At 45.3% G+C, this 26,825-nt stretch overlaps 1 protein-coding gene across 1 annotated transcript in view; it reads right to left on the bottom strand.

Annotated features, from left to right (window-relative positions):
- CAPN14 (calpain 14) overlaps nucleotides 1–26,825 on the bottom strand; it is a 42,017-nt gene that overhangs the window by 8,797 nt on the left and 6,395 nt on the right. Inside the window, exons 2-16 of the mRNA XM_011972545.1 lie at nucleotides 21,394–21,670; nucleotides 19,252–19,321; nucleotides 18,329–18,447; nucleotides 18,057–18,193; nucleotides 16,680–16,854; nucleotides 15,691–15,753; nucleotides 13,482–13,567; nucleotides 10,753–10,827; nucleotides 9,475–9,638; nucleotides 8,191–8,354; nucleotides 7,666–7,674; nucleotides 5,527–5,732; nucleotides 4,566–4,602; nucleotides 4,006–4,062; nucleotides 2,657–2,714 (exon numbers count right to left, since the gene is read on the bottom strand). Coding sequence (XP_011827935.1) covers nucleotides 2,657–2,714; nucleotides 4,006–4,062; nucleotides 4,566–4,602; nucleotides 5,527–5,732; nucleotides 7,666–7,674; nucleotides 8,191–8,354; nucleotides 9,475–9,638; nucleotides 10,753–10,827; nucleotides 13,482–13,567; nucleotides 15,691–15,753; nucleotides 16,680–16,854; nucleotides 18,057–18,193; nucleotides 18,329–18,447; nucleotides 19,252–19,321; nucleotides 21,394–21,618 — 1,645 coding nt within the window. The 5' untranslated portion in view covers nucleotides 21,619–21,670. The remainder of the gene's footprint in view (nucleotides 1–2,656; nucleotides 2,715–4,005; nucleotides 4,063–4,565; nucleotides 4,603–5,526; nucleotides 5,733–7,665; nucleotides 7,675–8,190; nucleotides 8,355–9,474; nucleotides 9,639–10,752; nucleotides 10,828–13,481; nucleotides 13,568–15,690; nucleotides 15,754–16,679; nucleotides 16,855–18,056; nucleotides 18,194–18,328; nucleotides 18,448–19,251; nucleotides 19,322–21,393; nucleotides 21,671–26,825) is intronic.

The following is a 26,825-nucleotide window of genomic DNA, read 5'->3' as shown; positions in this document are numbered from 1 at the left end:
TCTTTCTTTCTTTCTTTCTTTCTTTCTTTCTTTCTTTCTTTCTTTCTTTCTCTTTCTTTCTTTCTCTCTCTTTCTCCTTCTCCTTCTCCTTCTTCTTCTTCTTCTTTCCTTCTCTCTCTCTCTGTCTCTTTCTTTCTTTCTTTTTTTGTTTGGAGCCTCATTCTGTCGCCTAGGTTGGAGTGGCACAATCTTGGCTCACTGCAACCTCCGCCTCCCAGGTTCAAGCAATTCTCCTGCCTCAGCCTCCTGAGTAGCTGGGATTACGGGAGCGCATCACCATATTCGGCTAATTTTTTATATTTTTGGTAGAGACAGGGTTTCACCATGTTGGCCAGGCTGGTCTCAAACTCCTGACCTCAAGTAATCCGCCCATCTCAGCCTCCCAAAGTGCTGGGATAACAGGAGTGAGCCACAGCGCCCAGCCCTCCCCAGGTTTCTTGATGGATGGTCTGTCAGTTACGGGTGCTCACTTTTTCACATGGGTGAAGAGCTTCAGTTAGGAGAAACTTCCTTCATTAAGTCTAAAGGAACCTCCTATAATAGTGGCTCACTGGTCCTAGTTTCACCTCCAGAAAAGCATAAAAGGTATTTGTCTCTTCTTTGACTTCTGCTTTTGCTTCTAAACATCTGAATATTTCCCAAACTACTCCTCAGATGCAATGGTTTCTAAACCCTCGACACCCTTTTCTGAGCCCTATATTTTGCCAGTATCTCTTTGAAATATGGTACCAAGATTTGAACACAGTCTTCCAGATGCAATTTGATTGAACAGAATACAGTACACCTATCACTTCCAGTTTTCAGTCAGCATTTCCCAAATTATGTTTCAAAGGAGATTTTCTGCAGAGAAAGTTTTGTGGTCAAATAAATGTGGGATACTTTGCATCTATTGATGCTTTTCTTCATTCGCCATGCACTTTACTGTATGTGAGGTACATATTGTACAATTGACCACAGAAGCTAACCCCTTTTATTTCATGGAACACTTACTAAACCTCTTGGTTTCTAACGTTTTCAGGAACACAATTTTAAAAACACTCATCTAAATGCTCCCATTAAATGCAGCCTGAATTTGTATGAGCTTATTTAGCAGCAACTTGAAACAATTAGTTCATGTTAGCTAGAGGTCAACTAAATTAACCAAATATCTTTCACATAAACTGCCACAAAAATGAGGTCTCTTCTGTTAAGAACTTGCGCTACCATTTTAAAATGGTCTACATCAAAATGGCAGTGGTTTATTATCTTCCTGACTGCATTTCATCTTTTTGGTTTGGGCACAGCTTGTTGAAAACATTCTGAATTTCAATTCTGCTATCTATTATATTAATGATTTCTCCCAGTTTTGTGCCATCTGCAGCTCCAATAAGCCTATATTCCATGTCTTCTTCCAAGACATTAATAAAAATTGGGGAAATGAACAGGACCAAGGGCAGATGGAATTTAAGAACTCTCATCTAAACATCTAAGCATATAGACTCTTGCCTGTAACTGGATAGAATTATCCCTCTAGTTTTATATTTGTATAACTCTTGAGAATGGTGATAAGATTTGTTGTAAATACATCTACTATTATTGTTTTCCAATTCACGTTTTATCATTTATCATGGGAGACTCACCAAATATCTTGCCAAAATCTACAGTATTCCTCTGATCTATCCATCTAGAACCCTCTCATATGACTAAATGAAAGCAATTTGTTCATAAATGCTTTGGAAAACCATTTTGTATATATGCAATCAAGGCCTTTAAAAACTTTTAAATGTGCACAAGCCATTTCTTCTAGGTAATTTCCCTAGAAAGAACCTAGAATTTATTTTCAGCCGGGAGGGGGAGTCTTACGTTCTACAATCCCTAGAGTCTTCCCTCTGCCTATTTTACTGATAACTGAATTTGGCTTTGAGAAGCCTTCTGCAAATTCTTTCAAACCCTGAATCACACAATAGCCAGGACTGTAATTTGTCTGGATTTGAAATCTTGGCTTCATAGAAAGAAGAAGCAATCATCTAACTTTGGTAGCAAATACTCTAGTCGTTTTACATTTTTTACTTTGAAGTTCATTCGTCTCCCTGGAGAAATCAGCCTACTTCTTCTGTGTTCTTCTCACTCCAAATATATGTGTAAAATATTTTATATGGACTTTAAGCCTTTCTAATAATTTATCCCAGGCTTCATGTGAAAGCCTCCGCGCTACCCATTTGCAGTTCTTCTAGGTGGTGTGTGCTCTCCTTCCAGAGTTTTATAGCTTGATCAATTTAACATGAGTTCATCAGACAGTTCCCTGGGTAGGCTAGTTAATACTTAATATTTATATCCCAGGTTGAGGAAATGGGTGCAGTTCTTCCACATAGAACTGATATGCCAAGAAAGAGGTACTCAGTTATTCCTTTCTGACTAGCAAAATGGCAGGAATCTTCATTTTCACTGCCATATATCTCTATACCCAAAGCAAGCAAAATAATAATGATTTTCAAAGCTGCATAAATTTCCTTACTGCTTTTTCAGATCACATAATCCACCCTTGTGTAAAATATAGCCACAGTTAAGACCAGTGCTCAGTAATTCATACATCCTACCAAGGGAAAGAGAAACAAAGCCAGAGTTTAGAAAAGTTGCATCCCCTCTGAGTCCTACAGAATGGCTCTAAAACACTTACGTGACCAGGTCATCTGGTTCAGGATGCTCTGCAATTGAACTGCATTAATTTCTGGATACTGAATAGAAAGCAGATTGGCAAGAAAAAATAACTGTTACTGAAGGCTCATTAGATGGCAGAAGGGTCATATGACTGGCCATGAAATTAAACTGGGATTTCCTAAGAACTTCACAATGCTTTTTAACTGGGTGCCAACCCCAGAGAACCCTGGCAGAGCATGACTTTTCGGTAGGTTTATACAGAATAGTGATTCTCAAAGGTGCTATCCAGATGCTTCTGAAGTTTAGTCAACAATTTGGTTTGAATTTCATTCTCAATAAAACGTCATCAGTCAAAACTCCAGATTTTAACCTTAGAGTTTATTAAAAGAAACTCCTTACATGAACATTTGATTTTAAAATATATCAATGAAATATAAGTATCAAACATCTGAATTTTAAAAACTGAAGCATATTCATAATATGCAATTTTTAGTTATTTTATATATATTGGGATTCTCTATGCGACTTCGTTTGATAAAAGGATTGCAGCATCAAATGTCTGGAAACCACTGGTATGGAGGAAAACTTTAATAAACAATACATATAAGATTCTGATTTATCCTCTCCAGCTACATTAAACAAAATTCCAGATGGGCAAGGCAGGTAAATTGTGACTTTAAATCTGGAATGTCACTAACATAAGGGGCTCATGTTCTCTGTTTTAGTGACATTGCTCAAATATCAGACCCCAGATTTCCAGTATGTTTCTCACCCTATTCCTAAGTGTCCTGCAGGTTAGAACAGTGTGGCCTCCAGAGCCCTGCACTCATACTATCAGCCCTTGCTAGACTCACATCTGGGTCAGCCCAAGGGAAGAAGCCGCAGAGACCAAGTGTGTGTCCCAGGCCCTCCCCCTTCTTATCAGTCCCACCTCCTCTCCTGGTGACCACTCAAGGGCCCCTTCTCCATGGGCTCCCCTCCAATGGCCCTCCCCAAGGCCCCCAGGGCTTGTCATTGTCATGCTCTGCACCCCCCTCCCCCATCCTACTCCCAACTCTGACACTCTACTCTGCTATATCCCGTGTTTTCAGGGATGAAAGATTACAGTTGCTTTCCCTACAACTAATCAATGCAGCTTCCAAGAACAGAGAATCATTTTGCAGGAGACTTCTAGACAATGGCTCTACTCATTTGTCTAAAAACTTGAGGACTTTAATAGAAAGTGGCAGTTTGGGGAATAGGTAGCCTTAAATCACAGTTTCTATGCAGCCTCAAGCAGATGCAAACCTATACTTTATAAAATTATATGCTCCACTTTGTCCCCTGCTCTTCCCAACCCCCTGCCCCCACCATACCTATTCAACTAACCTTTTCAAAGAATTTGGTGAAGAATTCATCCTGCCCTTCATTTTGGTCTTCTATCTCCTATAGGAAGAGACACATAGAAAGACATAATTATTCACCTGTATAAATGGACTTTCGTGCACACCCTAATGTCTCATGGCTTCCAGGCTTCTGAAAACCATGAGCTTGACTTTGCATTGTCTTTAATTTTACACCATAGCATTTACAAACAGCTCTTGCTTCTCCAATTTTCCCTGACTTTGGGGAAATCACAGACAGTGAAATGGACAAAAGAAATATCAGATAAAGAGAAGCAGAAGAAAGTAGAGATGTAACTCATACAGCCGGGGCTCTGGACCCTCAGTGACAAGGACCTGATCAGAAGGGTAGTTCTCTACTCTTTGTTGGTGCAAAAACAGCAAAGCCCGGGTACTGTTAGGATACAACGGGTAATGTTTGCCATAGAACAGGGTCTGTAAGGATCTGCATATCTCCTCCCCTGACTCCTTAACTTGAAGGGAGAAACTCAACATCTTATCTTGGAAAGCAGTCTCAGCCACATGGAATTCCACCAGACTACTCACCTTCGAGAAGACGACACCAGAATTGCTGCCAATTTCACTGAGAACAAAAAAACAAAAAACCCAGAGTTTCCTCTTGGGAATTTCTTGGCCAATCTTCCCCTTCTCCTGGGAGCTTGTCTTCCATGTTCCTTCACTGAGGCACCACAAGGGCCCACCCAGCTCTCACACCTCACCTCCTGCTTCCCCTTGAAGTGTACATTCCAGCCATGTGCACAGCACACTGCTTGTAATTCCCTGCACCCTCATCTAACTAGTCTTAACAGATGAGCATGAGACTTAGTGGTCTGACATGGCATTGGGGCCTGCCTGAGATCAAGTCAAACTACCTGCAGCCGAAACATAAAAAACAAACAAACAAACAAAAAAACAAAAAAACCACAAAACCTGGCAGGTAAAACAATCGTAGGCAAAATAATGTTTGGTTGGGATATGTGCACATTAATTCAACTGGATACAGCAGCAGAATGGAAGCCTGCTAGTTCATGATAGCTTCCCCTCATTTGAGCAACCCCTTATGCATCTTTTAATAGTCACCCCCTCCCTGAAGCCACTCCTGCTTCCCCCAGGACCATGGGAGTTGGTTCAAATTCTCCTCCTTGAGTATCTTGTAACAATAACACCCTGTGCATACAAAATGCTTACACCGGGTGCACTGGAAGATCAATCACTGCTCATATATCTGTGTTCTTTCCAGACCTTGAACTTCAGCGGGGCAGGAGCCATGTGTGTTTTATCTTTTTCTCTCTAACGTCTAGCATGGCATTAATTTGTGAGTGGAAAGAGGGTGGGAAGGAATGGGAGGGATGTTCTCCATGCAGAAAGTCACCTGGTCTCCTGCTCTCCCCATCTCTCTTCTGTCTCAGCAGCAGAGACCTTGGTCTCTGCCATTTCCAACCTTGCCCTCCTTGCTTGTTCTCACCCAAGTGGTCCCCACCCTCTAGGAGAGACCTTGCGTCCTTACTAAAAGATGTGCTTCCTGGAGAAGACCCTGAGGATGAACTCTGACTTTTGGTTGGCCTCCGATGTGCAGGGCACGATGAGGTATGTCCCTGGTTCCAGACACAGCTCCTGACTCACTTCTTTCTCCTTGAGAAACCTATCAGGCTGGCTCAGAGGAGTGTTTCTCTGGAAGAACTCGGGGGGCAGTCTCCTCTGGTCGTCATGGTACTGTGGGTAGAGGACAGAAGAACAGCAGGGGAGGTGATGACCCAGGGCTGTGGCCAGGCCTGAGGCCCTCAAAGCTCTGAGCCAGGACTAAAGTGGCCCCTGCTCTGCCAAATCCAATGTGCCCCAGTGGAGGATGAAACAAGTGGGGAAGGAAGGAAAAACCAGAATATGTGTGTGGAGGGCTGCACCTCTGTTGGAACCTATCAGGGGTTACATAAACACATGTCATTTGATTTGACTTACCTTAAAAACAACACCAGCACTAAATGATGTGAGGAATGTCCCTGTGCCTGCCATTTCCATTTTACAGTTGAGGGCTCTGAGGCTTAGAGAGGTGAGATTATCTGCCCAGTGTCATCAGCTGGTTACAGTCCCAGCCTCATGGGAATTCAGGACAGCTGAGTTCCAATGCTCCTGTTCTTTACCCTTCCTGATGCTGCCTCCATGTATGTGATGTAGCATGACTTATGGTCAGATACAGATGGACCACCACCACCTCCCCACCTACAGCACACAGCTACACATAGATAAGCTGGCACTCCGCATCATCTCAGGGAAAACACCCTTGTAAAGGACAAAGAGAACTGGGCAAGAGCTCAGAAGACCCGAATCAGGGCTCTTGTTCCGACATTTCTTGGGTATCTGCTTTATTTTATCTGATTCATATTCTCTCTCTCTCTCTCTCTCTCTCTCTCTCTCTCTCTCTGCCTCCTTTGTTTCTCCATCTCTCCCTATTTTTCTCTCGTGCTTCCTCGCCCCTTTGTTCTCACTCAGGGCTACAGAGGGAGAGGAGACCCACACCAGGATCCTCTCTCCAGTTTATATACAACTGCAAACAAAGACATCACCTACCCACATAAACAGATATATAGCAAATTCCTCAATGTTTGGGAAATAAAATACATATCCTGATGATGTAGGCATTCTTTTATGAGACAAGAGAACTAGGGAATCATCCAATTGCCCTCTTTGCCATGGGCTACTAGGAATCTCGGAGCTAAATTGTACAATGATCCACAGTAGCTGTCCTGGGTTTAGTTTTCCTGGTAGAAGCAACTGCCCACCTAACCCTCAGCTCTTTGTTATTTTTTAATGGCTTTTAAATTTTGTAACTGATTTGCAGGTTTCCTCTGTTCACACCTTTTTATTGTAGGTTGACCCAAATTCTATTTAGAAGTAGGCACGACATAAATAACTTTGTCTTTTGAAATTAATAGGCAAATTTAAGAGTGCTCAGTGTTCCTGCGAGAAAAACAACAAAAAAAGACCCGGTGTAAAATGGTTTCTCTACAATAATCCTTTTACTCGATTCAATCCAACCTGAGAAAATTAAGCATTTTACTCCTGTTTTCTCTGGGAAATAAAATAATAGCTGCCTCCCTCAGAAGCTGGGATTCCTTGGGCCTTCCTCCCTGACCCCTCCTGGATGCCACAGCAGCTGAAGCACGGAGGTGTTCTTGTCCTTCTACTCACGCTCCTGCCACACGTCCCCAAGCCTTTGTCCCTTCTCCCTAGGGAGGTGGGCTGCATGGTCTTTGATGACCTGTATGTTTTAAATCCATTTTATTTTGGGTTTCATAACCCAGTCAAGATTGTAATTTATCATCTTTCCTATGCTGTGGTGGCCTTCAATATTAGCCGTAGGTATTTGTGTAGGAATTCAATAAATTCTAAAATGTATTGGTTCTGTGCTAGGCTCTGAGATTTTCCAAAGATGCATGAGGATCTCTTGGGGGTCTTCGGATAAAAAAGATTAACAGATACACTTTACTTTCATATACACACAGGCCGTTGGCAGACATTCTCATTATCAGGCATTATCACAGCTTCTTACACAGTATAAGCCCGCTCCAGTCTAACTAAATCCCGTGGAGGCTTGGCCACATGTGATATCACCCCAAACTAGGGCCACCCGGTCAAGCGCAGAACTCACCTTGTTCACCTAAAAAACAAAAACAAAAACAAAAATAAAAAGAGAGAGATCTCATTAGGCAGGGAATCTGGCTCCTTCATAAGCCGAAACCCGAATAGCAGCTGACATACAAGGCTCTACCCAGAAGCCCTGTCCCCTCCCACAAGACCTGCTCTTCTATCAGTGACATTTTAATCCATCATTGGAATTTCTGGAAAAGAGGGAGGGAAAGAATGCTTGGCTTTTGGGGAGAGAAAAAGGAAGCCAATATTGATTATACTATGTGCCAGGCACAATAGCAAGCACTACCACATAATCCTCTTTTATTCTCCCCTTTCCCTAAATGCCACTGTAGAAACTGATGGCCTAGTGCAAGAAGGTGACTTGTTCTAAATCACATGTTCCTAAAGGACAGAGCCTGGATTTGAAAACCCAGGTCTGTGAACAGGGACAGATGGTGAAGAAGACAAGAAACAGGAAGACATGGTAACTGTTGGTGACCCCCATGCTTGGTCCCATGCCCCTGTGGTTCAGAGGTCCACCTACCCTATAAAGGTAGAAGCCAATGGCGAGGTGAGGCTTCCGCTTGCGGCACCTGTGCCTGGGCTTCTGGAGCAGGGACACCAGTACGCTGCAGGGCCTCAGGGATCTCCTGCCCTCCTCGGGCCTCCAAACAGACAGCAGGAACTGCGGGTTCTTCCAAAATGTGCCTGGGGCAGAACACAGCAAGGTGAGAATGGGCCCCGGATTCCCAAGCATCCTGCTCACCGAACCACTAAGAGGTGAACAGTCCGAGGGTGCCTCTGCCAGGATTGACACCCTGAGGTCCACTGGGACACAGTCAGGGTCCCCCCAACCTTGACTCTATGTCCTCCCACCTTGCTCTTCCACCTGGAGGCCTTTTCCACCCTGAGGCCCATCGGGACAGGGTCGGGGGCCCTTCAGCGTTGGCTCTATGCCCTCCCACCTTGCTCTTCCATCTGGAGGTCTTCTCCAGATACACTGACTGGAGTTGTTCCCACCACTGTAGCCTCTTTGTCTTGCTCAGTGCCTGGCCCAGGTGTTATACCCCCCAGCATGTGCTACCTGAGTAAGCAATTGTATTCACTCCCTGGGGAGGTGACCATGATCCTAGGGCCTTTTGCATTTTAATCGAGGCAAAACCTTAGCTTAAGGTCAGCTTCAGATTTGGGGGGAAATACTGTGTCAAAAGGGGGACTCCAGAGCTAAGGCCACCCTGGCCTACTGAAGTCACACCCCACAGGACTTGCCTTCAAAAGGGATGGCTCACTATCTCCAAAGTGGAGGAAGGGACAGGGTCACCAAACCTGCCCCGTCTTGCAAGTCCACACAGGTTTGTCTCCCATATCTAGGGAGCCTGGGAAGCCCTGGATTTGTGTTTCTCCCAGGCTCCAGGTGAGAAGGACCCGATACAATTTCTATTTCAATCCTGCCCAGCTAGGGGGTGGTTCCTTCAGTGTTTTCAGTGGCCTTGTCCAAAACTAAAGAAAGATTCTCCCCTGCCCCTGCTTTTACCACACCTGTGTGCCTGTGATCCCCGGTGCTGAGGGACAGGGCAACCCTTCAGGAAGATGTAGCCCCACAGGCTGGCAGCTTGACTGAGAGGACTCTGCCTTGGTGCACATTGGGATCAAAGGTGCCCTGTCTTCCCTGTGGTCACAGCCCAGCGCCCCAGCACACACCGAGGCAAACAAAGCCTCCTCCCCACTCAGCCAGTGCAGAATTCACACTGCACCCACCTATGCAGTCACCCTCACACCCCCGCCCACAACCTCACTCTGAGAGCCCTGCTCCTGTGCGCATGCTCACCCTGCAGCAATTGTCTCTGGCCACCAGCTGTGCTCCCCTTCTCCCATCTCCCCTCCCGCATGGTGTATGTCCACTTCTGGGCCGCCTCCTGGCTCAATAGGCCTGGGGTCAGTTTACAGATAACCAGGAGCACGAAATGTGTTTTAAAGTCCTGCAGCGTCATCCTGTGGAGAGGAAGAAGGAAAAGCACAAAGGATGGACCAGATAACGCCTAGTCATCAGGACCCATGGGGAGGGTGAGACGAAGCAGTGGGCATCCCAGCCATCTCATGGACAAAGACACCAGCTCTTGTGCAGAGCTGAGGGGGCCATGGGCACATAAGCAGGGGCTGGCTGGATCCCTGTGAGGGTCCATCGTGGGGAGTTGGAGCTACTGAGAAGCCCCACCCTCTGGCTGGAAGGAGCTGGCCACATGACTGACTGGGGGAGATGTTCCTGTTTCTGGAATCACGGTGATAGCAGCTGAATTAAGGCAAAGCTAACTAGTCATTTGTTTTATCTATAAATGTTCAGTAAGAATTACATATCAGTTCTCAATCATTAATTAATGAAGATCTTTGCGCCTACTTGCTAACTTGTGGCCTGCAACACTCTATTTAAGCTGTCTGATGCTCAGTTTACTTAACCATAAAGTGGAAAAAACAGGAATTTGCAGGGCTTGAGTTCAGTGAAAGACCTTCCAAAGGGAGAGGGCTGCGGCAGGCTGTACTGGATGGTTAATGGGGAGAGTCCTTGGAACGAGGGTTGACATTCATAGTAACAGTGGTGAGCAAAAGCAAAGGAGAACTGATGGGGCCCGTTTCAGACACCTAGAAGCAGCATCAGCTCAGGATGTCTTGGTGGCCTTTCAAAAAATGAGATGAGCAGCTCCAGAGTGGGTGGCAGTGTTACTCTGCTCCGGAGGGCACTGGTCAGGGGCCTATCCTATGGCAAGACTTTGCAGTCTCTTCCTACCTCACGGACTTTTCAGGACAAAAAGGCAAAACCTGTTTTGAATATACTGAGCAAGAGAGCAGAGAGGAAGCCAGAGAGGAGGAAACAGGCTGGCTGAGCCCTCACTGAGCTCCACCCCAGTGGCCTCTACTCTCATCACAGAGACAGTGACCATTTATTTATAGTCGCTGTTTGTCCTGCTAGACCGTGAGCTTCTAAAGGGATGGTGCCTTACTGATCTCTGTACATGAGGTTCCCAACACCCATGAGGCATCCAGTAAATGTCTGCTGGATGGGTTTTCAAATGTAGGCCAGGACATTTGTCCAAGTCCCCAAGTCCAATACCAGAATTCTCCATCATTGTCTTTCCTCAGAAGCAGAATCTTCTCCTTGGGGCTCAGCAGCTCCCATTTACTTGAACTGAAAATGGAAAAGGGAATGAAAAGCTTGTGGGGGGCATGCTAGAAATTCTTTAGTAAAAGCTCTATAGTATCATTATTTATTATTATTTTCATACTACTTCAGAAAACTAAATTTCCCATTCCATATCATACAGTAGCATGAGCATTAATTGATAGCTTACTATGAACCAAGTGCTGGGCTAGGTTATTGACATACATTATTTCATTCAAGGCTAGCAACGACTTTGTTGTTCTCATTTTAGAGATTAGGAAATTGAAGTTAAGAGAGATTAGGTCATTTGCTTGAAGTCATAAATCTATTAAATGTCAGAGGTAACATTTGAAATTGTTTTCAGATATTGGACAGCAGGCAACAGGGGTCCATGATCCTGGGAGGCTGGAAACAAATGAGGCAAGCCCTAACATCACCTAGGCTTTCTTCCTGAAGGTAATTTCCTGGCCAGTGCTACAGGGAGAGGGACTCAAAAAAGAACATATCGGTAGGGCTGAGTGGAGGAGACAGAATCTGGAGTTCAGGGAGATCAAGATAGCCAGAATTTGCTGGACAAAGTATCTGAAAGGAGGGGGCTACACGAAAAAAGGAGTTCCAGGAAACTTCACAGGGGTTCCCTTGCATCTTTGGCTGAGCTTTAATCTGTGCTTTCTTAAAGTGAAACTCCCGAAGACTGGACCATAAACAGGACACAGTGCTGGGAATCTCAGGCATTCCCACCAGACAGAGTTAAAAGACTTTATTTATTTATTTACTTGTTTTTGAGACAGACTCTCACTCTGCCACGTAGGCTGGAGTGCAGTGGTGCGATTTCAGCTCACTGCAACCTCCACCTCCTGGGTTCAAGCAATTCTCCTGCCTCAGCCTCCCAAACAGCTGGGATTACAGGCACATGCCACCATACCTGGCTAATTTTTGTATTATTAGTAGAGACATGGTTTCATCACGTTGGCCAGGCTGGTCTTGAACTCCTAACCTCAAATGATCTGCCTTCCTTGGCCTCCCAAAGTGCTGGGATTACAGGCGTGAGCCACCGTGTCCAGCCAAAAGACTTCACTGAATACATGGAATCTTTACTAGAGATCCCAGAGGGTCTACAATTTAGTAGTGGAATCAAATTATCCCTGACATAAAGGTTTGTCTTGACCTTCCCTAAAAGTGCTTAAAAACTTCAAAGTATCAAAACAATCCCTAAGCAATGTAACCACCTGCTTTAAAAAGAAAAGTCCAATACTCTTTAAAGAAATATGATAAAATTCAGTACTCTGAAGCTAAAATTTACAAGGTCCAGCATGCAATAAAAAGTTATTAGCCTATGAAGAAGCAGGAAATATGATCCGTGACCAGGAATAAAAAAATAGTCCATAGAAACCGCCATAGAAATGAGAGAGATGATGGAATTAGCAGACAAGGACATTAAAACAGCTATTACAAAAGTGCCCCATATTTTCAAGGATGTCAAGAGAAACATGGACATAAAAAAGGGAGAAATGGAAGATAATCTCAAGTGGAATGTCTAGAATTGAAAATATAATATTTAAAATGAAAAATATACTGGATAGGATTAACAGCAGATTAAACACTACAAAATAAAAGGTCATCATTTTGATATTCACTATACCTCTAGATCCAAGAAATTAAGAAGCTTGCCTGAAATAAGATCACACAGCTAGGCAGTAACAACACTGTAATTTTACTCATCATCTATCTCTAATTTCAGTGCTTGTTCCTCTGTGAAAGAAACCACCACCAGCAACAATATGATGCTAGATTTCTGAAACACTTTAAAATTTATGTATTTCTTAGATGACATTTTCCCACATAGATTCAGTTCCTCTAACAACTCTGTTTACTAATGTGTAACAAATAAAATGCAGCATGTTTTATCAAGAGGAATATTCAACTTATGTTTCTAAGCCTTCATTTTTCCAATGTAAAAATGATTAAGTGATAATGTGTATATGGACTTGTTTGTAGACTCTAAAGACCTGTAAAGGATTAAGTATTATAAATCTTCATAATGACAGAACAAAGGACTTTAGGACTTGACCTCCCTTTCTGCCTGTGCCCTACAACCAGTGTCTAGCCTGCAAAACCCGCATTTCTTTAGGGCTGCCATTAGGCAGAAACATCCTAAATGTAGGTATCTAATCAGAATGCCCAGAGGCTACTATATGTAATCAGAGTGTAGAGTCCAATCCAAATCTGTCTACCTTTAACTCAGCAAACCCAGGAGTGTACTGAACCATGCCAGGGAAAGACACTGAACCCAGGCACCAAAGACCTTGGTTGAGTCATGCTGTATGACCTTAGGCAATTCAATTAATCCAAGTTTCTCTATTAGTAAAATGGGGATAAAACTATCTACTTTGTAATAGCGTTGTTTGGGGGATTAAATGAGATAATAAAAATTCAAAGGTTTACCACATTGCTGGCAAGCCCTCAAATAAACATTAGCTTTAATTATTATAATGAAAGAGAAAGCAGTCTATATACCATAAAGCATCTTATAAATGTGAGGGATTGAGCCTCCCAGTCTGAAGGCTTCCTCATCCTGCCTAAGACCAAAGGAAGCACACATTTGAATCTGCGTGCGAATGGCAGCCTCCTTTGCCTACACCTACCCGTTCTCACCCCTCCAAGATGTCCCCAAAGTTCACCTGTCACTCCAGTCTCCTTTCCATTCCACCTGTCCCCACGGGTTCCGTAGCTTGACGAGATATTCAGGTCTGTGTTTGCAGGTCACCTGCATAAAACAAGAGGCAGTTTAGGTGGCCAGGCTGAGTGCAAGCATTTCAGAGAGCTGAGTGAGACTCGGGCCTGGAGCTGAGCACTTGCAGTGGAAAATCACATGCCCAGAGAGAGCTGGTAGAGGAGAAAGTGGCTCTGCTTCTTGTACTTACAAGCTGTGAGACCTAGGGCAAGTCACCTACCCTCTCTATGTCTCTGTTTCCTGATCTGTGAAATAAGGTCAATAGTCATACCTACGATAGTGGGTTGAATGGTGATCTCCCCTCCCCAAAGAGGATACATACACTCAGAACCTGTGAAAGTGACCCTATTTGGAAAAAGGATCTTTGCAAATATAATTAAATTAAGGACCTGGAGATGAGATAATTATGGATAAGGGTGGGCCCTAAATCCAAAGACAACTGTCAGAAGAGAAGGGGAGAGGACACAGAGAAGGCCACGTGAAGATGGAGGCAGAGACTGGAGTTATGCAGACCAAGTCAAGGAACACCTGGAGCCACTGGAAGGTGGAGGAGGCAAGAAGGGATTCAACCCTCCCCCAGAGCCTTCAGAGGGAGCATGCCCCTGCTCACACCTTGATTTCAGACTTCAGGCCTTTGGAACTGGGAAAATTAATTTCTGTTGTTTTTAAGTTCCCCTCCGGCAACATTTTATGGTAATTTGTTGTGGCAACCTTAGGAAACCAGTAGACCTTGTGAAAGGGAAATAAATCTTGGGACCCCAAAATCACTAATCTAAAGGGAAAAGTCAAGTTGGGAACTGCTTAGGGCAAACCTGCCTCTCATTCTACTCAAAGCCACCCCTCTGCTCATTGAGATAAATGCATAACTGGTTGCCTCCTTTGGAAAGACTAACAGAAACTTGAAAGAATGCAACCATTTGTCTCTTATCTACCTATGACCTGGGAGCCCACTCCCTGCTTCCAGTTGTCCCACCTTTCCAGATGGAACCAATGTTCATCTCACATACGTTGATTGATGTCTCATGTTATAAAACCAAGCTGTTCTCTGACCACCTTGGGCACATGTCGTCAGGACCTCCTGAGGCTGTATTAAAGGCGTGCATCCTCAACCTTGGCACAATAAACTTTCTAAATTAACTGAGACCTGTCTCAGATACTTGGGGTTCACAACCTACTCAGAGTATTGCTGTGAGGGTGAAATGAGTCCACATGTGTAAGGCAGTTAAACAGCATTCAGCACACAGTAAGTGTTGTATAAATTTTGTTAATAAATGTGGAAATAAATTAAAAGCTCTGGGCACACAGACCAACATAGTCGTTGGAGATCTAGAAGGAAGAATTTAAGTGTGAATTGAGTCCAAGAAATTTGAAACAGAGTTAAAGGAAATTGGAGGACTTGGGAGGAGTCGGGCCCTCTAGAGATTATCAGAGGTTCTTTAACTTAAACCTGCTGACTTCTTATCTCCATGCTTTGCTTACACTGCTCCCTCCACCAGAATGCCCTTCTTGCCCCATATAAATCTACCTATTTCAAGGACCAACTCAACGTCACCTCCCCTGTAAGAGACTCTTCTGACTTCTCCCCAACCTAACTCGATGGAGGTCTTTTCTCTTATCCATGAATTCCTAAAGTCTTTCATCTACACTTTCTTCTCTCAGTTTCAACTTTGCTTCCTCCTCATTTTCAGATATGGTTTGTGACCATACCTGACTGTAAGCCCTTTGTAGGCAGGTCCTGCCTGGTGCATCTTCCTCTCAATGCCTAGTAAAGCTCAAAAGATGGATAGCAGCGGAGACGGTCATAAAGAAGCACGTGAGAGAGGAGTAGAAATTTGGGAGGGAAGAACCAGATGAAATGGTTGTTCTTGGCATCCCAGAGTGAAGCAAAGTTCAAGGAAGGGTTGTGAGGTACAGCAGGGTGGGAGGATGGTTGGCTGAGGGCTGCCCCAGGGGATGAGATTGGGATGATGCACTGGCATTGGCAAAGGCTGGACCCACCACTTCACCCCAGGAAATAGGTGCAGAGGCACAGGGACCCACCAAATACTTTACTCACTCTCCAGATGGCGCAGAAACTAAATCCACCAAGATAAGCTAGGGCCCAGAGAGGGAAGGGCAAGGCTGAGAGGGAAACCAAGTGGCCGACCTCAACCCACCTTCCTGATTCCTGTGACAGTATAGGCATGGCCTTCCACCAGCCCATTCTCCAGAATCTTCTCCTTCTGCAGAGACAAGAGAGGTTCTGATCAGTCTTCTGTTATGTACAGCTTATTATTTGAGTAACGTATGAAAAACTCTTTGTTTGGCTGGAGCAGGGGTTTATGGAGAGAAGTGTGGGAGATAATCATGGTATGGTACATTGCAGTTTTCAAAGCTCTTTGGTATTCATAGTCTCATTCCACCCTCTCAATCAGTGAGCCATTCTGCAGTGATCATGTCATACCCTCCATTTTACAGAGGACAAACTCTATTTAGAGTTGCTGAGTAAATGTGTGAGGTGACACATTTGGCCATTAGTGAAGGCAGGGCTGAACTGAGGGCTTCCTACTCCTGTTCCATGGTTTCAGTTGTTATGAAATAGGACATGGAAAGTGCCTTGCATGTAGCTGGCACTTAATAATTGTTAGCTTCCTTCTCTGCACATCATCTTCTTTTTCCTAGTGTCTCGCCTGTCCTGAGGCCCCAACACTGCCGCTCCGGTTTTTTTGTTTTTCTTTTTTAAAACAGAATCTCTCTCTTGTTGCCCAGGCTGGAGTGCAAGGGTGCGATCTTGGCTTACTGCAAACTCCGCCTCCCGGGTTTTAGTGATTCTCCTGCCTCAGCCTCCCAAATAGCTGGGATTACAGGTGACCACCACCATGCCCGGCTAATTTTTGTATTTTCAGTAGAGATGGGGTTTCACCATATTGGCCAGGCTGATCTCGAACTCCTGACCCCAGGTGATCTGCCCGCCTCGGCCTCCCAGAGTGCTGGGATTACAGGCATGAGCCACTGCACCTGGCCTTGCTGCTCTGGCTTGAACACCAGGACCTCAGCAGTAGGAGCTGGGTGGAGGTCCTGAGCCCACACCCAGGTGAGGGCAGTGGTGGTTGATGGAGGGCATGGGTGCAGGAGAAGAGGACTGCCAGTGGCAGCCCAGTCTCACCCCTGAGTGCGTCTGGCAGCCAATGAGGGTTCTGTTGTAGGTGGCTTTGGTGAGGATGTCCCAGAGGTTGCCATGGGCTTCTGCCAGGTTGATGGTCATTGTCACCCCTCCAGTGAAGTCTACAAGGGCTTCAGACACCTGTCCTGATTGCAAGTCTTCATAGGAACCAGAAAGCCTAGCCAGGGAAGAAATAAACATGAAAAGAAAAAGTATCATGAGTATTTATCATTTTATGTGGCCTCAGCATCCATTTTTAAATAGGAGTTTAGTTTTCTCATACCGAAAGCAGAGCTCAGGCAACCCTGACATAGTTTCCAATACCATACCTATCCTGAGTGGCTTCAGCAGATGGTCATAGATAAAACTTAGAGGCATCTCTCCTGCCTAGAAGACTGGGAACCCCTCTTTCCCACCACTTCCTTTAAATGGACCACTCAGATGTTTGCCTGAGAACTTAGTGACCACCTGTCAATCACAGCGAGATCTCCTGGAACTAGTGCCTGCTTGCTTTGAACCTATCAATTAAAGCTGCTCACGTGAAACCTGTTTGGACAACACCCCGGACTCAAGAAAAGGCATGGGTCCACCACAGATCCATTTTCTCTCTTTCTGCCTGGCCTCCCTGACTTCCACGTGAATGCGTGCATATATGTGTGTGTGCATGTGTGTGTTTGTGTGTGCATGTGTGTGTGTTTATGTGTGTGTATGTGTGTGCACATGTGTACATGCGTGTCTGTGTTTGTGTGTGTGTACATTTGTGTGTGCATGTGTGTGTGTATATGTGCCCTCCATGCATGCCAAGTACCCTCTAGGGTCTGTAGGTATGAAAAACTCTTAAACTTTCATGTTGCGGTTGTGTGGTTGAAGCTGTGCCCACAATCCAACCACTGATGATCAGGCTGCCCCACAGGGACCCAAGCAGGTGGATCCCCTGCTGCTGCTCCTTCATCCAGGCCTCTTAGCTGCTGGGGACAGCAGTGATCTCTAGGTTGAGAGAGTTTCATTCAAAACAAAAGGAAGGGGCATTTAGACTGTAGATTAGATGGTCCGAATGAGAAGTGAAACCTTTGCTTAGGTATTCTTTGGGTGTATCTTGCTACTCCTACCTTCCATCCCAGGAGCAAAGGAGAGAATAGACACTCAGAGCTCCTATCCCCCTTAATTTCATCCATTAGGGAAAGGCAAAACTCTTGAATGCAGGTTTAGAAGAGGCGACCCCTACCTAAAAGACTCTGAATACGCTGTCACTTCTATGTCGACTGAGACACGCCTCAGGATCTCATTTCATAAACTTTACCTGACGCCACTCCCCTCCTTCAACATTGAGAGAGAGAAAAAGAAGCGATAGGAAGGGGGATATTTCTGCTGGTTTCTTACTTGGCATAGGCCTTTTCCAGAAGTGCTCCCCAGAACAAGTTCTTGTAGGTGGAGGAGACAAAGAGCAGCTGGCCAGCCTCATTCACGGGCAGGCGGTCATCGATCACCACAGGAACCCACTTCCCGTAGTGCCAGAACTGGAGGGAGAGAGTGGTCCCGGGTGAATGAGGACTGCTGCAGGTGGTGATCAGCCCGGAAGGTGAAGACATGGTCCTCCAGGAACCCTCTTTCCTATGACTCCCTCCAGGCCGAGGGCCCGGGAAGACACTCACCCAGAACCGGAAGATGCCAGCATACTTCTCAGTGAAACTCTGATTCAGGGGAACAACCCTGCTCAGGATGTCCTGGTGCAAGGTCAGAGCTTGCAAAGCAGCCAAGAACCAGCAGTCTCCTACGTCAGACAGCACACAGCATCTGCATGAATCTACTGGGGACTTCATGCCTGCAGGAAATGCCCGGTCCCTATGGCTACCCTCTCTGGGCTTGTAGCCTAGTTTCAGAGAAGGGAATTATATACTGGGAAGGCAGATGATGAGTGAGCAGAGCGGGAGGCTGGGAGCACTGGCTGAAATCCAACTTGACACCAAAACCAGAGCCATGTTCCTGGACCAGCTTTTAGATTCCTGAATGCCCTATCCTCAGGAATTTGGACCTGAACTCCATCCACTTTTTCCAAATCTTGCCTCTGAAACTGATTTACGTTCTTCTGGGAAAGCCTCAACCCTTCAGGACCCTATTTCCCTGTCTGTGAAATGGATATCGCTGGACTTGGTTGGGCCTTCCCTGATGACCAATTTACTATTTTAAAAAGGTAGAGTTGAGGATAGATCTGCTTTGATCCTATTCTGGGGAGGCTAATGACTGCTGTCTTAAGAAGGTCCCACTGTGGGAGCTAAAATAGAGTGAGCACATTTTCCAAACTTAGAATTTAGACCTGTAAACTGGTAATGAGGATTATGTGAGGACTTAGGCAGGGTATGCATTCCCACGCATCCTCAGAGGACCAGTTTTTATAAACTTCACAGCAAAGAACAGAGCACATCCAGGTAGCCTTCAGGGTTTGCCAGTGAATAGCCATTTTGGGCCTCTCTCCAGTGGGGATCTCTGGATTCTCTTCTTCATCATCCACTCTGTCTTGGCCAGGCCTGGCCAGCAGGCAGCCTAGCGTCTGTCTCCCAGGGCTGTGCAAACTTACCTACCATGCCCTGGCACAGATCCAGCCTTTTGGTCTTGGCAAAATAAAACTGGGGATTGCTGTGCAGTTCCTGGGGGAGACAAACAGAATTGTCATTCTGACCTCGAACAAAAAAGCTCCTGGAGCTACAGTGACCATGTTTTCCCATACCCCCAAACTGGACTTATGGGGACAAAGATACAGAATATATGTGTAATCAGTGCTGTCCCAGAAGATCTGGGATACAGAATTCTGTCCTTTTTATTTCTCATTCCTTCTTACAGCTTGTGTAAGTCAGAGCCCTGGACTCTGTAGATATTGAGAAATAGCACTTATACCAAAAATGCCTTTTCTTAGAGTTTCTATTAAAAATGGAAACACTTTTATAGGAGGCATTTTCAGTTTTCCTAGAGATCTTCTCTTTCTCTTTACTCTCCCCTACTCCTCCTTCCTATTCCTGACCCCTAATAAGATGGTCTCTTTGGGTTTTCCTGCTGAGATGCAGCCTGGGGTGGGGTGCTAGGGGCGTGGTCTCTGCTCCGTGGCAAGATTTATATCCTTCAGTCTTTGCGTGGACACAGTTTCCCCAAGAGTCAGTTGTAGAACAGAGTCCCAGGATTTTCTGAGAGTAGTGGGATCTTGGCTGCCATGTAGTTTAGGAGGCTCACTGTAGATTTTACACACAGTAGGGACTTCATAAGTCTGGGGCTGCAGGTATCGATGGTGATGGGTGAGTAGGGAAGAGAAAAGGAAAGGAAAATCTGTGGCACAGGCTTAACTTTACCCTATTCACTAGCCATGTTCCTGAAATCTTGTATGTAAATGAAGTTTCAGGGAGATGGATTACATTTGAACACATTAAGAAGTTGCTTTTTAAAGGAATTGATGCATTTTATAGAGTGAAGAATATTTTTCTAAAGTGATTAATAGCTTCTTAATTTACATGTTTCATGAGCCTGTTTTGGGGGGAGGAGATTGGAGAGATGTTAAAATTTATCTCTCTGGCAGATGGTATTGGCTGTGACTCAGGAAGCCTTGCCATCTCAGATGAAGCTAAACAATACCTTGATATATTTCTGGCTATAGCTATTCTGCATATTTCTGGGCAGGACTGAGGGAGGGCTACATCTTAGACCACTCTCAAAATCACCCCTGGTTTTCTCCATCTGGAAAGTGAGAAGGTGGGAATGTACCCAGTTCCCTTCTCATGGAGATCAATGACAGTAAGACCTGGTGTGATATTGTGAAATATATATTTGGTCTTCATTTGCTCAGTTTTCTGACATTCAGCTCCTAAAACCTTGGGAACCTCTAGAGTGGTAAGAGTGTCCTTTGTATGCTAATGATTGACTGGTGACTGGTGGTCCCTAGGTAGCTTCAGGATAGGGTCTGGTCATTGGAAAGACCAAGGCAGGTTTAGAAGGTTGGGACTTTCAGCCCCACCCCCTGACCTCTGGGGAGGGGAGGGAAACTGAAGGCTAAGTTGATCACCAAAGGCAAATGATGTAATCAATCATACCTAGGTAATAAAGCCTCCATAAAAACCCAAAAGGACAGGGTGTAGGGAGCTCTGGATATCTGAAAACATGGAGGTCCCTGGAGGGTGGCACACCCAGGGAGGGCATGAGAGCTCCACACCCCTTCCCCATGCCTTGCCCTATGCATCTCTTCCACCTAGCTGTCATCTGCATCCTTGTAATACCCTTTATAATAAATCACTAAATGTAAGCGAAGCATTTCCCTGAGTCCTGTGACCCGCTCTAGCAAATTAATCAAACCCAAGGAAGGGATCATGGGAACCACACTCCTGATTTATGGCCGGTCATGAGAAGTACAGGTCACAACCTGGGACTTATGATTGGCATCTGAAGTGGGGACAGTCTTATGGGATGAACACTCAACCTGCGAGATCTGACACTGTCTCTAGGTAGACAGTGTCGGAATTAAATTTCATTACAGAATACCCAGATGGTGGCCACCAGAGAATTGCTTGGCATATGGGGAAAACCTCCCACACATCTGGTGTTAGAAGAGTGTGTTGTGTTGAGTGGAGAGGAGAGAGTAGGAAAAAGCCTGTTTTTTTTCTCCCATATAACTTAGGTGTAGTATCTGAAAGCCTAAACCCTGGGGCAGGAGGGTCTGAGCTGACACATTTTGCCTCACCGGGGGCCTCTTCCACTGCAGGCGGGGTGGCAGCTTCTGCAGCAGAGAGCCACTGCCGATGGAGCTCAGGGTGGCCGGGAAGCTGGTGTCTTCAAAGAGGCAGCCATTCCTTAGGCACTCTGCCAGCAGGGCCTCGAAGTCCTGTTGGGGGAGCTGTGGAGAGGCCCTCCTAGAGTACCTTGGCCCCAGCTTCCATCCGCATCGGAAAGGTGGCCACAGAGACATGGCAGGCAGTGGGTACAGTCCTGTGAGTCTTCCTGAGGAGTCTCTCCTGCTCCTGAAATGGACAGAGGATGGTCAGTTTCCTCATTTCCTGCTTGTGCTTTGCCATTGCCACAGAGAGGAGGGGAAGGATGGAGAGAATGGGAGCAGAGAAGTCAGCTGGTGAGAAAGAGACAAAAGCAGGTGGTTCAATTTTGTCCCAGACAGTGGGGGTCCTTGAGCACTTGCTCAAGCGCTTGAGGACCTGGTAGGGGATCAGGGATCTTGTGGCAAAAGCCTACAGAAGGGAAAGGTCTCTCAAGCCTCAGGGCTGAGTCCTGGGCCCCTGACTGCCCCAATGTCACAGGGGTCCCTTCTGCTTAGTGGGGAGGCAGGAGAAGAGAAGCAGGAAGCTGGAGCTCAGTCCCCTGGGCTGCAGGGTCCTGTGCCTGCCAAGGTAGTAGGGAGTAGTGGCTGTCTGCTCAGGGCCTCCACCAGGCCTGCCAACTCCTGCCTCCCAGCTACAGACACACAGCCTTCCTCCTGCTTCAATGTCCTCCTTATTCTTCCCTGCAAAACCTCCTCCTACATTACCCTTTTTTTTTTTTTTTTTAATTTTTAGTTTTTTTGAGACAGTCTCACTCTGTTGCCCAGGCTGGAGTGCAGTGGCGCGATCTCAGCTCAATGCACCCTCTGCCTCCCAGGTTCAAGCGATTCTCCTGCCTCAGCCTCCCAAGTAGCCGGGATTAGCAAGGCCGCAGGAGATGCTGGGGGCCAGCAGCCTCCGCGCGGGGGCCTCCCAAGGACGTCTCTCCCATCCCAGGAGCCCCTGGGTGCGCTCCGGGTCGGGGGTAAAGCCCCAGGCTCCCGCACAGGGTGCGTTGGTCTCTCATGGAAGGCCCCCATGGGCAGTTGCGGGCCCTGGCAGGGCTGCAGGTTGGCGTGGGCAGGCCAGCAGAGCACCAGATACAGACGCCCGCCACCACACCCAGCTCATTTTTGTATTTTTAGTAGAGATGGGGTTTCGCCATGTTGGCCAGGCTCGTCTTGAACTCCTGACCTCAAGTGATCGGCCCACCTTGGCCTCCAAAAGTGTTGGGATTACAGGCATGAGCCACCATGCCCAGCCTACATTCTCTTTAAAAAGAAATCCTTCCTTGAAGACTTTCTTGCTAATGTAAAAGGGGGAAAGAAATCACAGACACATATTGTGACAAATACCAACAGTTGCTGGTACATGCCCATTCTCCCCTTTTCCTTGTTAACAGAGTTCCTGTTTTGACAACCCGGCTACAAAACTTGATTTCCTGGAGCTTCTTGCAGGACAGATTGGCTACACAATATAGTTTTTCATTTTACAGTTGCAAAACCATGAATCTTATCCAGCCCCACCCCCCCACACCCCCATTTTTCAGGTGTTACAACTGAAACCTGTCCATTCATTCATCAAAAATTTTACTGGGAACTTACCATTTGTCAGGCTTGAGCTAGGCATTGCTCACCAAAGACAGTCCCTGCCCTCATGGCTCTTACAGATTAGAGGCTGCGAGGGCGGGAAGGGTTAAACGATCTTTCCGGTGCTATACAAGGAGATTTTATAAGGGCTGTATCCAGAACCCAGAGCCCTGACTCCCATAACACTATTCAGCTCTCAGTGCTACAAACTGCCTATTACACCCAGCACAGTGTTTGGGACAGAATGTACACGCACTAAAAGTAACTCGCAAACAGGCTTATACTGAGTGTGAGTACTCCCTCATGGCTGTAGGAGTGACCTGGGGTCCTCTCCATTTGTCAAGGTCCTGCCCATCCCCCAAAGTCGAACCTGAGTCCTTTCCCCAGGAAGCCCTCCTTGAGTGCGTGGCATTCACTGAGACCCCCTCTGTCTATTGACCCACTGTCTACCCCATTGGGCACCCTACTGTCTTGGTGCTTCTCAAATTATCACTAGTGAAGGGCCTATGTTCTTTTATTTCCAATTTGTCATAGAAATTTAATGAAAATGAATAAATAGAAACATACAATTTCAAAAGATATATAAAATCAAGCCCCCCTTTAAAATTTTTTCAGGTCAAGTGCAAGGGCTCACATCTATAATCCTAGCACTTTGGGAAGCCAAGGTGGCAAATCATTGAGCCCAGAAGTTCGATACCAGCTGGGGCAACATGGCAAAGCTTCGTCCATGTAAAAATACAAAAATTAGCTGGGCATGGTGGTGCATGACTGTAGTCCTAGCTACTTGGGAGGCTGAGACAGGAGGATCACTTGAGCCAGGAGGTAGAGGTTGCAGTGAACAGAGATGGCGGCACTGCACTCCAGCCTGGGCAACAGAGCAAGACTCTGTTTCAAAAAAAAGAAAAAATTAGAGCCAACAAAAATTAAATTTAATTTAAATTATTTGATCAATTGCTATAAAAGTTTCTAAACACTTGCTCTCAGTTTTGTAGGTGGCTCACCAAGCACTGCTGGTGATCGGTTGGTGGAGTGGCCCCATTGTGGTTCTGCTCTGAGTGATGCATGCATAGAAGCCTCTTCTGCCTAATACTGGCTTTTGAATCCCCTGCAGGATTAGCACTGCTGGAATGTTGTTTGTTTCACACCCTTACCTCTGAGACCTGAGGGCAGTCCATTCCTGGCTCTTCTTATTTGTCACGGGTGCCTGTGTACTTCCTGGGGGAAGACCCAGCCCCCTTCTAACCCAGGTCACAGAGACTCAAAAGCTGTTACTCAGGTCTTGTGTTTTACCCTGGAGTTTCTTTTTTTTCCTAATGTGGATGAGTAGGCAAAGCTTCCCCCAGCTTACCCCATTTTCTTCCCAAAAAGTTTCTTCTACCACCGTACATTTATAAACAAACTTGAGACCTCACAAAGGCAAGGTCTCCCTTTTTACCCCTTCAAGCCTTTACAACAATCCTTTACTGCTTGTCCTGTGAAAAATGATAGAGGGTCCCCCGGCTTCAGAACCTCACTCAGGCTCATGCCCTCCTTACCCAGCGCTGGGTCATACTTGGATTAACTACTACATCTCATGACAAGCACAGTACATCATGGGCTCAGGAGACAAAGGTTCTTCTCACCCTCCAAAGTTTAGAAAGAGGCCACACATGTGCACGCACACACATACACACACACATCTTATTTTTAAATAAATATTTCTAAGTCACCTTAGGGAGAATATAGGCTCAGATGAAACCAGTTGGCAGTTCTTGCATGTTTCCTATATATTACAAACCATGGATGAAATGGGCTCATTTTCAGATTGGCACAGCTCTCTGCAAAGGGCCAGATGGGTCTAGGTCACATTTGGAAATTCATTTTGACTACTGTAAGTGAGCAGCGTTGGAGCAGGTCCACAAAATAAGACTATGCAAATAGATAGGTGAAGGCCAATGGGGCTCAAGCTATTTAAGAATGTGCAGCCTAAAAGCATCCTCCTTGGGCCTCAGAGTTCTTTCCTTGGCTCCCCATAAGCTGCTAGGCTGTTCTGCAGTGTTTTGCATGTCAGGATTATTATTTTTTTTTAATTAGAGGCAGGGTCTCACTCTGTCACCCAAACTGGAGTGCAAGGACATGATCATAGCTTACTACAGCCTTGAACTCCTGGGCTTAAAGGATCCTCCTGCCTCAGCCTCTTACGTAGTTAGGACTACAGGTTCAGGTTCATGCCACCATGCCCAGCTAACCATTTTTTTTTTTTGTAGAAATGAGGTCTTGCTATGTTGCCCAGGCTAGTCTCTAACTCCTGGCCTCAAGTGATCCTTCCAGCTCAGCCTCCCAAAGTGCTGGCATTACAGGCATGAGCCACCATGCCTGTCCAAAATTTATTTATACTCAGGAAGTAAATAGAGAGTCAGGCTTCGATCTCCACTTCTTCCATGCTGGCTATTCTCCCCTTATCTATAGATGCTGGGTGCTAGGGAGGGCGTTATGATGGTGAGAGGTATCAAATAACCTGGTGCTCAGATCACCTAAGTGTCTTGATCCAGAGGAGGAGGCCTTTGAACGCTAACTGGCTCATGAACATCAGGAGCATCACCAGACAAGACACCTGGGGATACACCAGCCAGCAGTGCAAACTCCAAACCCCAATCCCTGTATGCAGGCAGGGTTTCCTCATCTCTCCTGATAACCCTCTGCCTATTTAACATGTTAGTGTTTATTAAAAGGTACATGGGAACATTTTAAATGTGGGAGAAGGAACAGACTCTAGATACACCTTGTGTCAAAATGTACTCCTTCAGGTGGGTCTCAGTGGTATTTCAGTAGCCAGTGTGAGCAAGATGACAGGAGCCAGCTGTGCACATCTCTTCCCAAGTCTGTATTCCATCATGCCATGTTAGTACCTTGTAATTGGCCATCGTGAGAGTGTCCATACCATGGAACTGGTAAATGCTACAAATCAGAGCTCCTTGGCCTTTAAAAAAAAAATTGAGAGCTAGTTGTTGAATATTACCAGCACAGCACTGGTCAACCTTAAGACAGCAGATTGCCTGGTCCTGTGGGATTGTCCACTTGGAAGTTTCCCTGTTGTCCAGGAATATAGAGAGTCCATAGGCACAGGTGAGAATCTGTGAAGGCTTTACAAAGGGTGGTGTTACAACTTATTTGGAAAGAGAGGTTGATATCAGTGAAAACATTGACTCTGACAAACTGGAGAGAAATTAATACTATATCTCTGCTATTAAAAGTTCAGTCAGACTGCAGGTTTTTATATATTTGTTCTAATCACTTTAAAGTCAGAAGAATTAGTTTTCACTTAGCTATGAGTTGACTTATTTTCATTTTAAAATCCAAATAACATATATTGATTGTGGAAAAATCAAGGGAAAGAAAGGAAATATAAATTACCCATATTCCCACTACTCAATGATAGCCACAGTTAAAATTTTAATGTATACTTTTAGAGAAAATTTTCTATGCTTAATTATTTTCTAATGAAAGTAATATAATATTATACATTGTGTTTTACACTTTTACTTGACAATATCTAATGAATACTTGTCTTTGCCAATAAGTTGAATATACAAGAACACATTTAATTATTGCAAAGTATGCCAAATCATACGTCAACCAAAATTTATTTTTAAAATCTGTTTCTGGAATTTCATGTTATTTCTTCTTTTTAACTAAACAGTGACGGTATTACTAGAGTTTATGTCTTTGAGCACATCCTGATTATTTTCCTAGGATAAATTAGGGCTAGAATGAAATTTATTTAACCTAAGAAAAGA

The sequence above is a fragment of the Mandrillus leucophaeus genome, unplaced genomic scaffold, assembly GCF_000951045.1.
Source record: "Mandrillus leucophaeus isolate KB7577 unplaced genomic scaffold, Mleu.le_1.0 Scaffold13, whole genome shotgun sequence".
Lineage (NCBI taxonomy): Eukaryota > Metazoa > Chordata > Mammalia > Primates > Cercopithecidae > Mandrillus > Mandrillus leucophaeus.
This window is presented reverse-complemented; position numbering and strand designations above follow the sequence as displayed.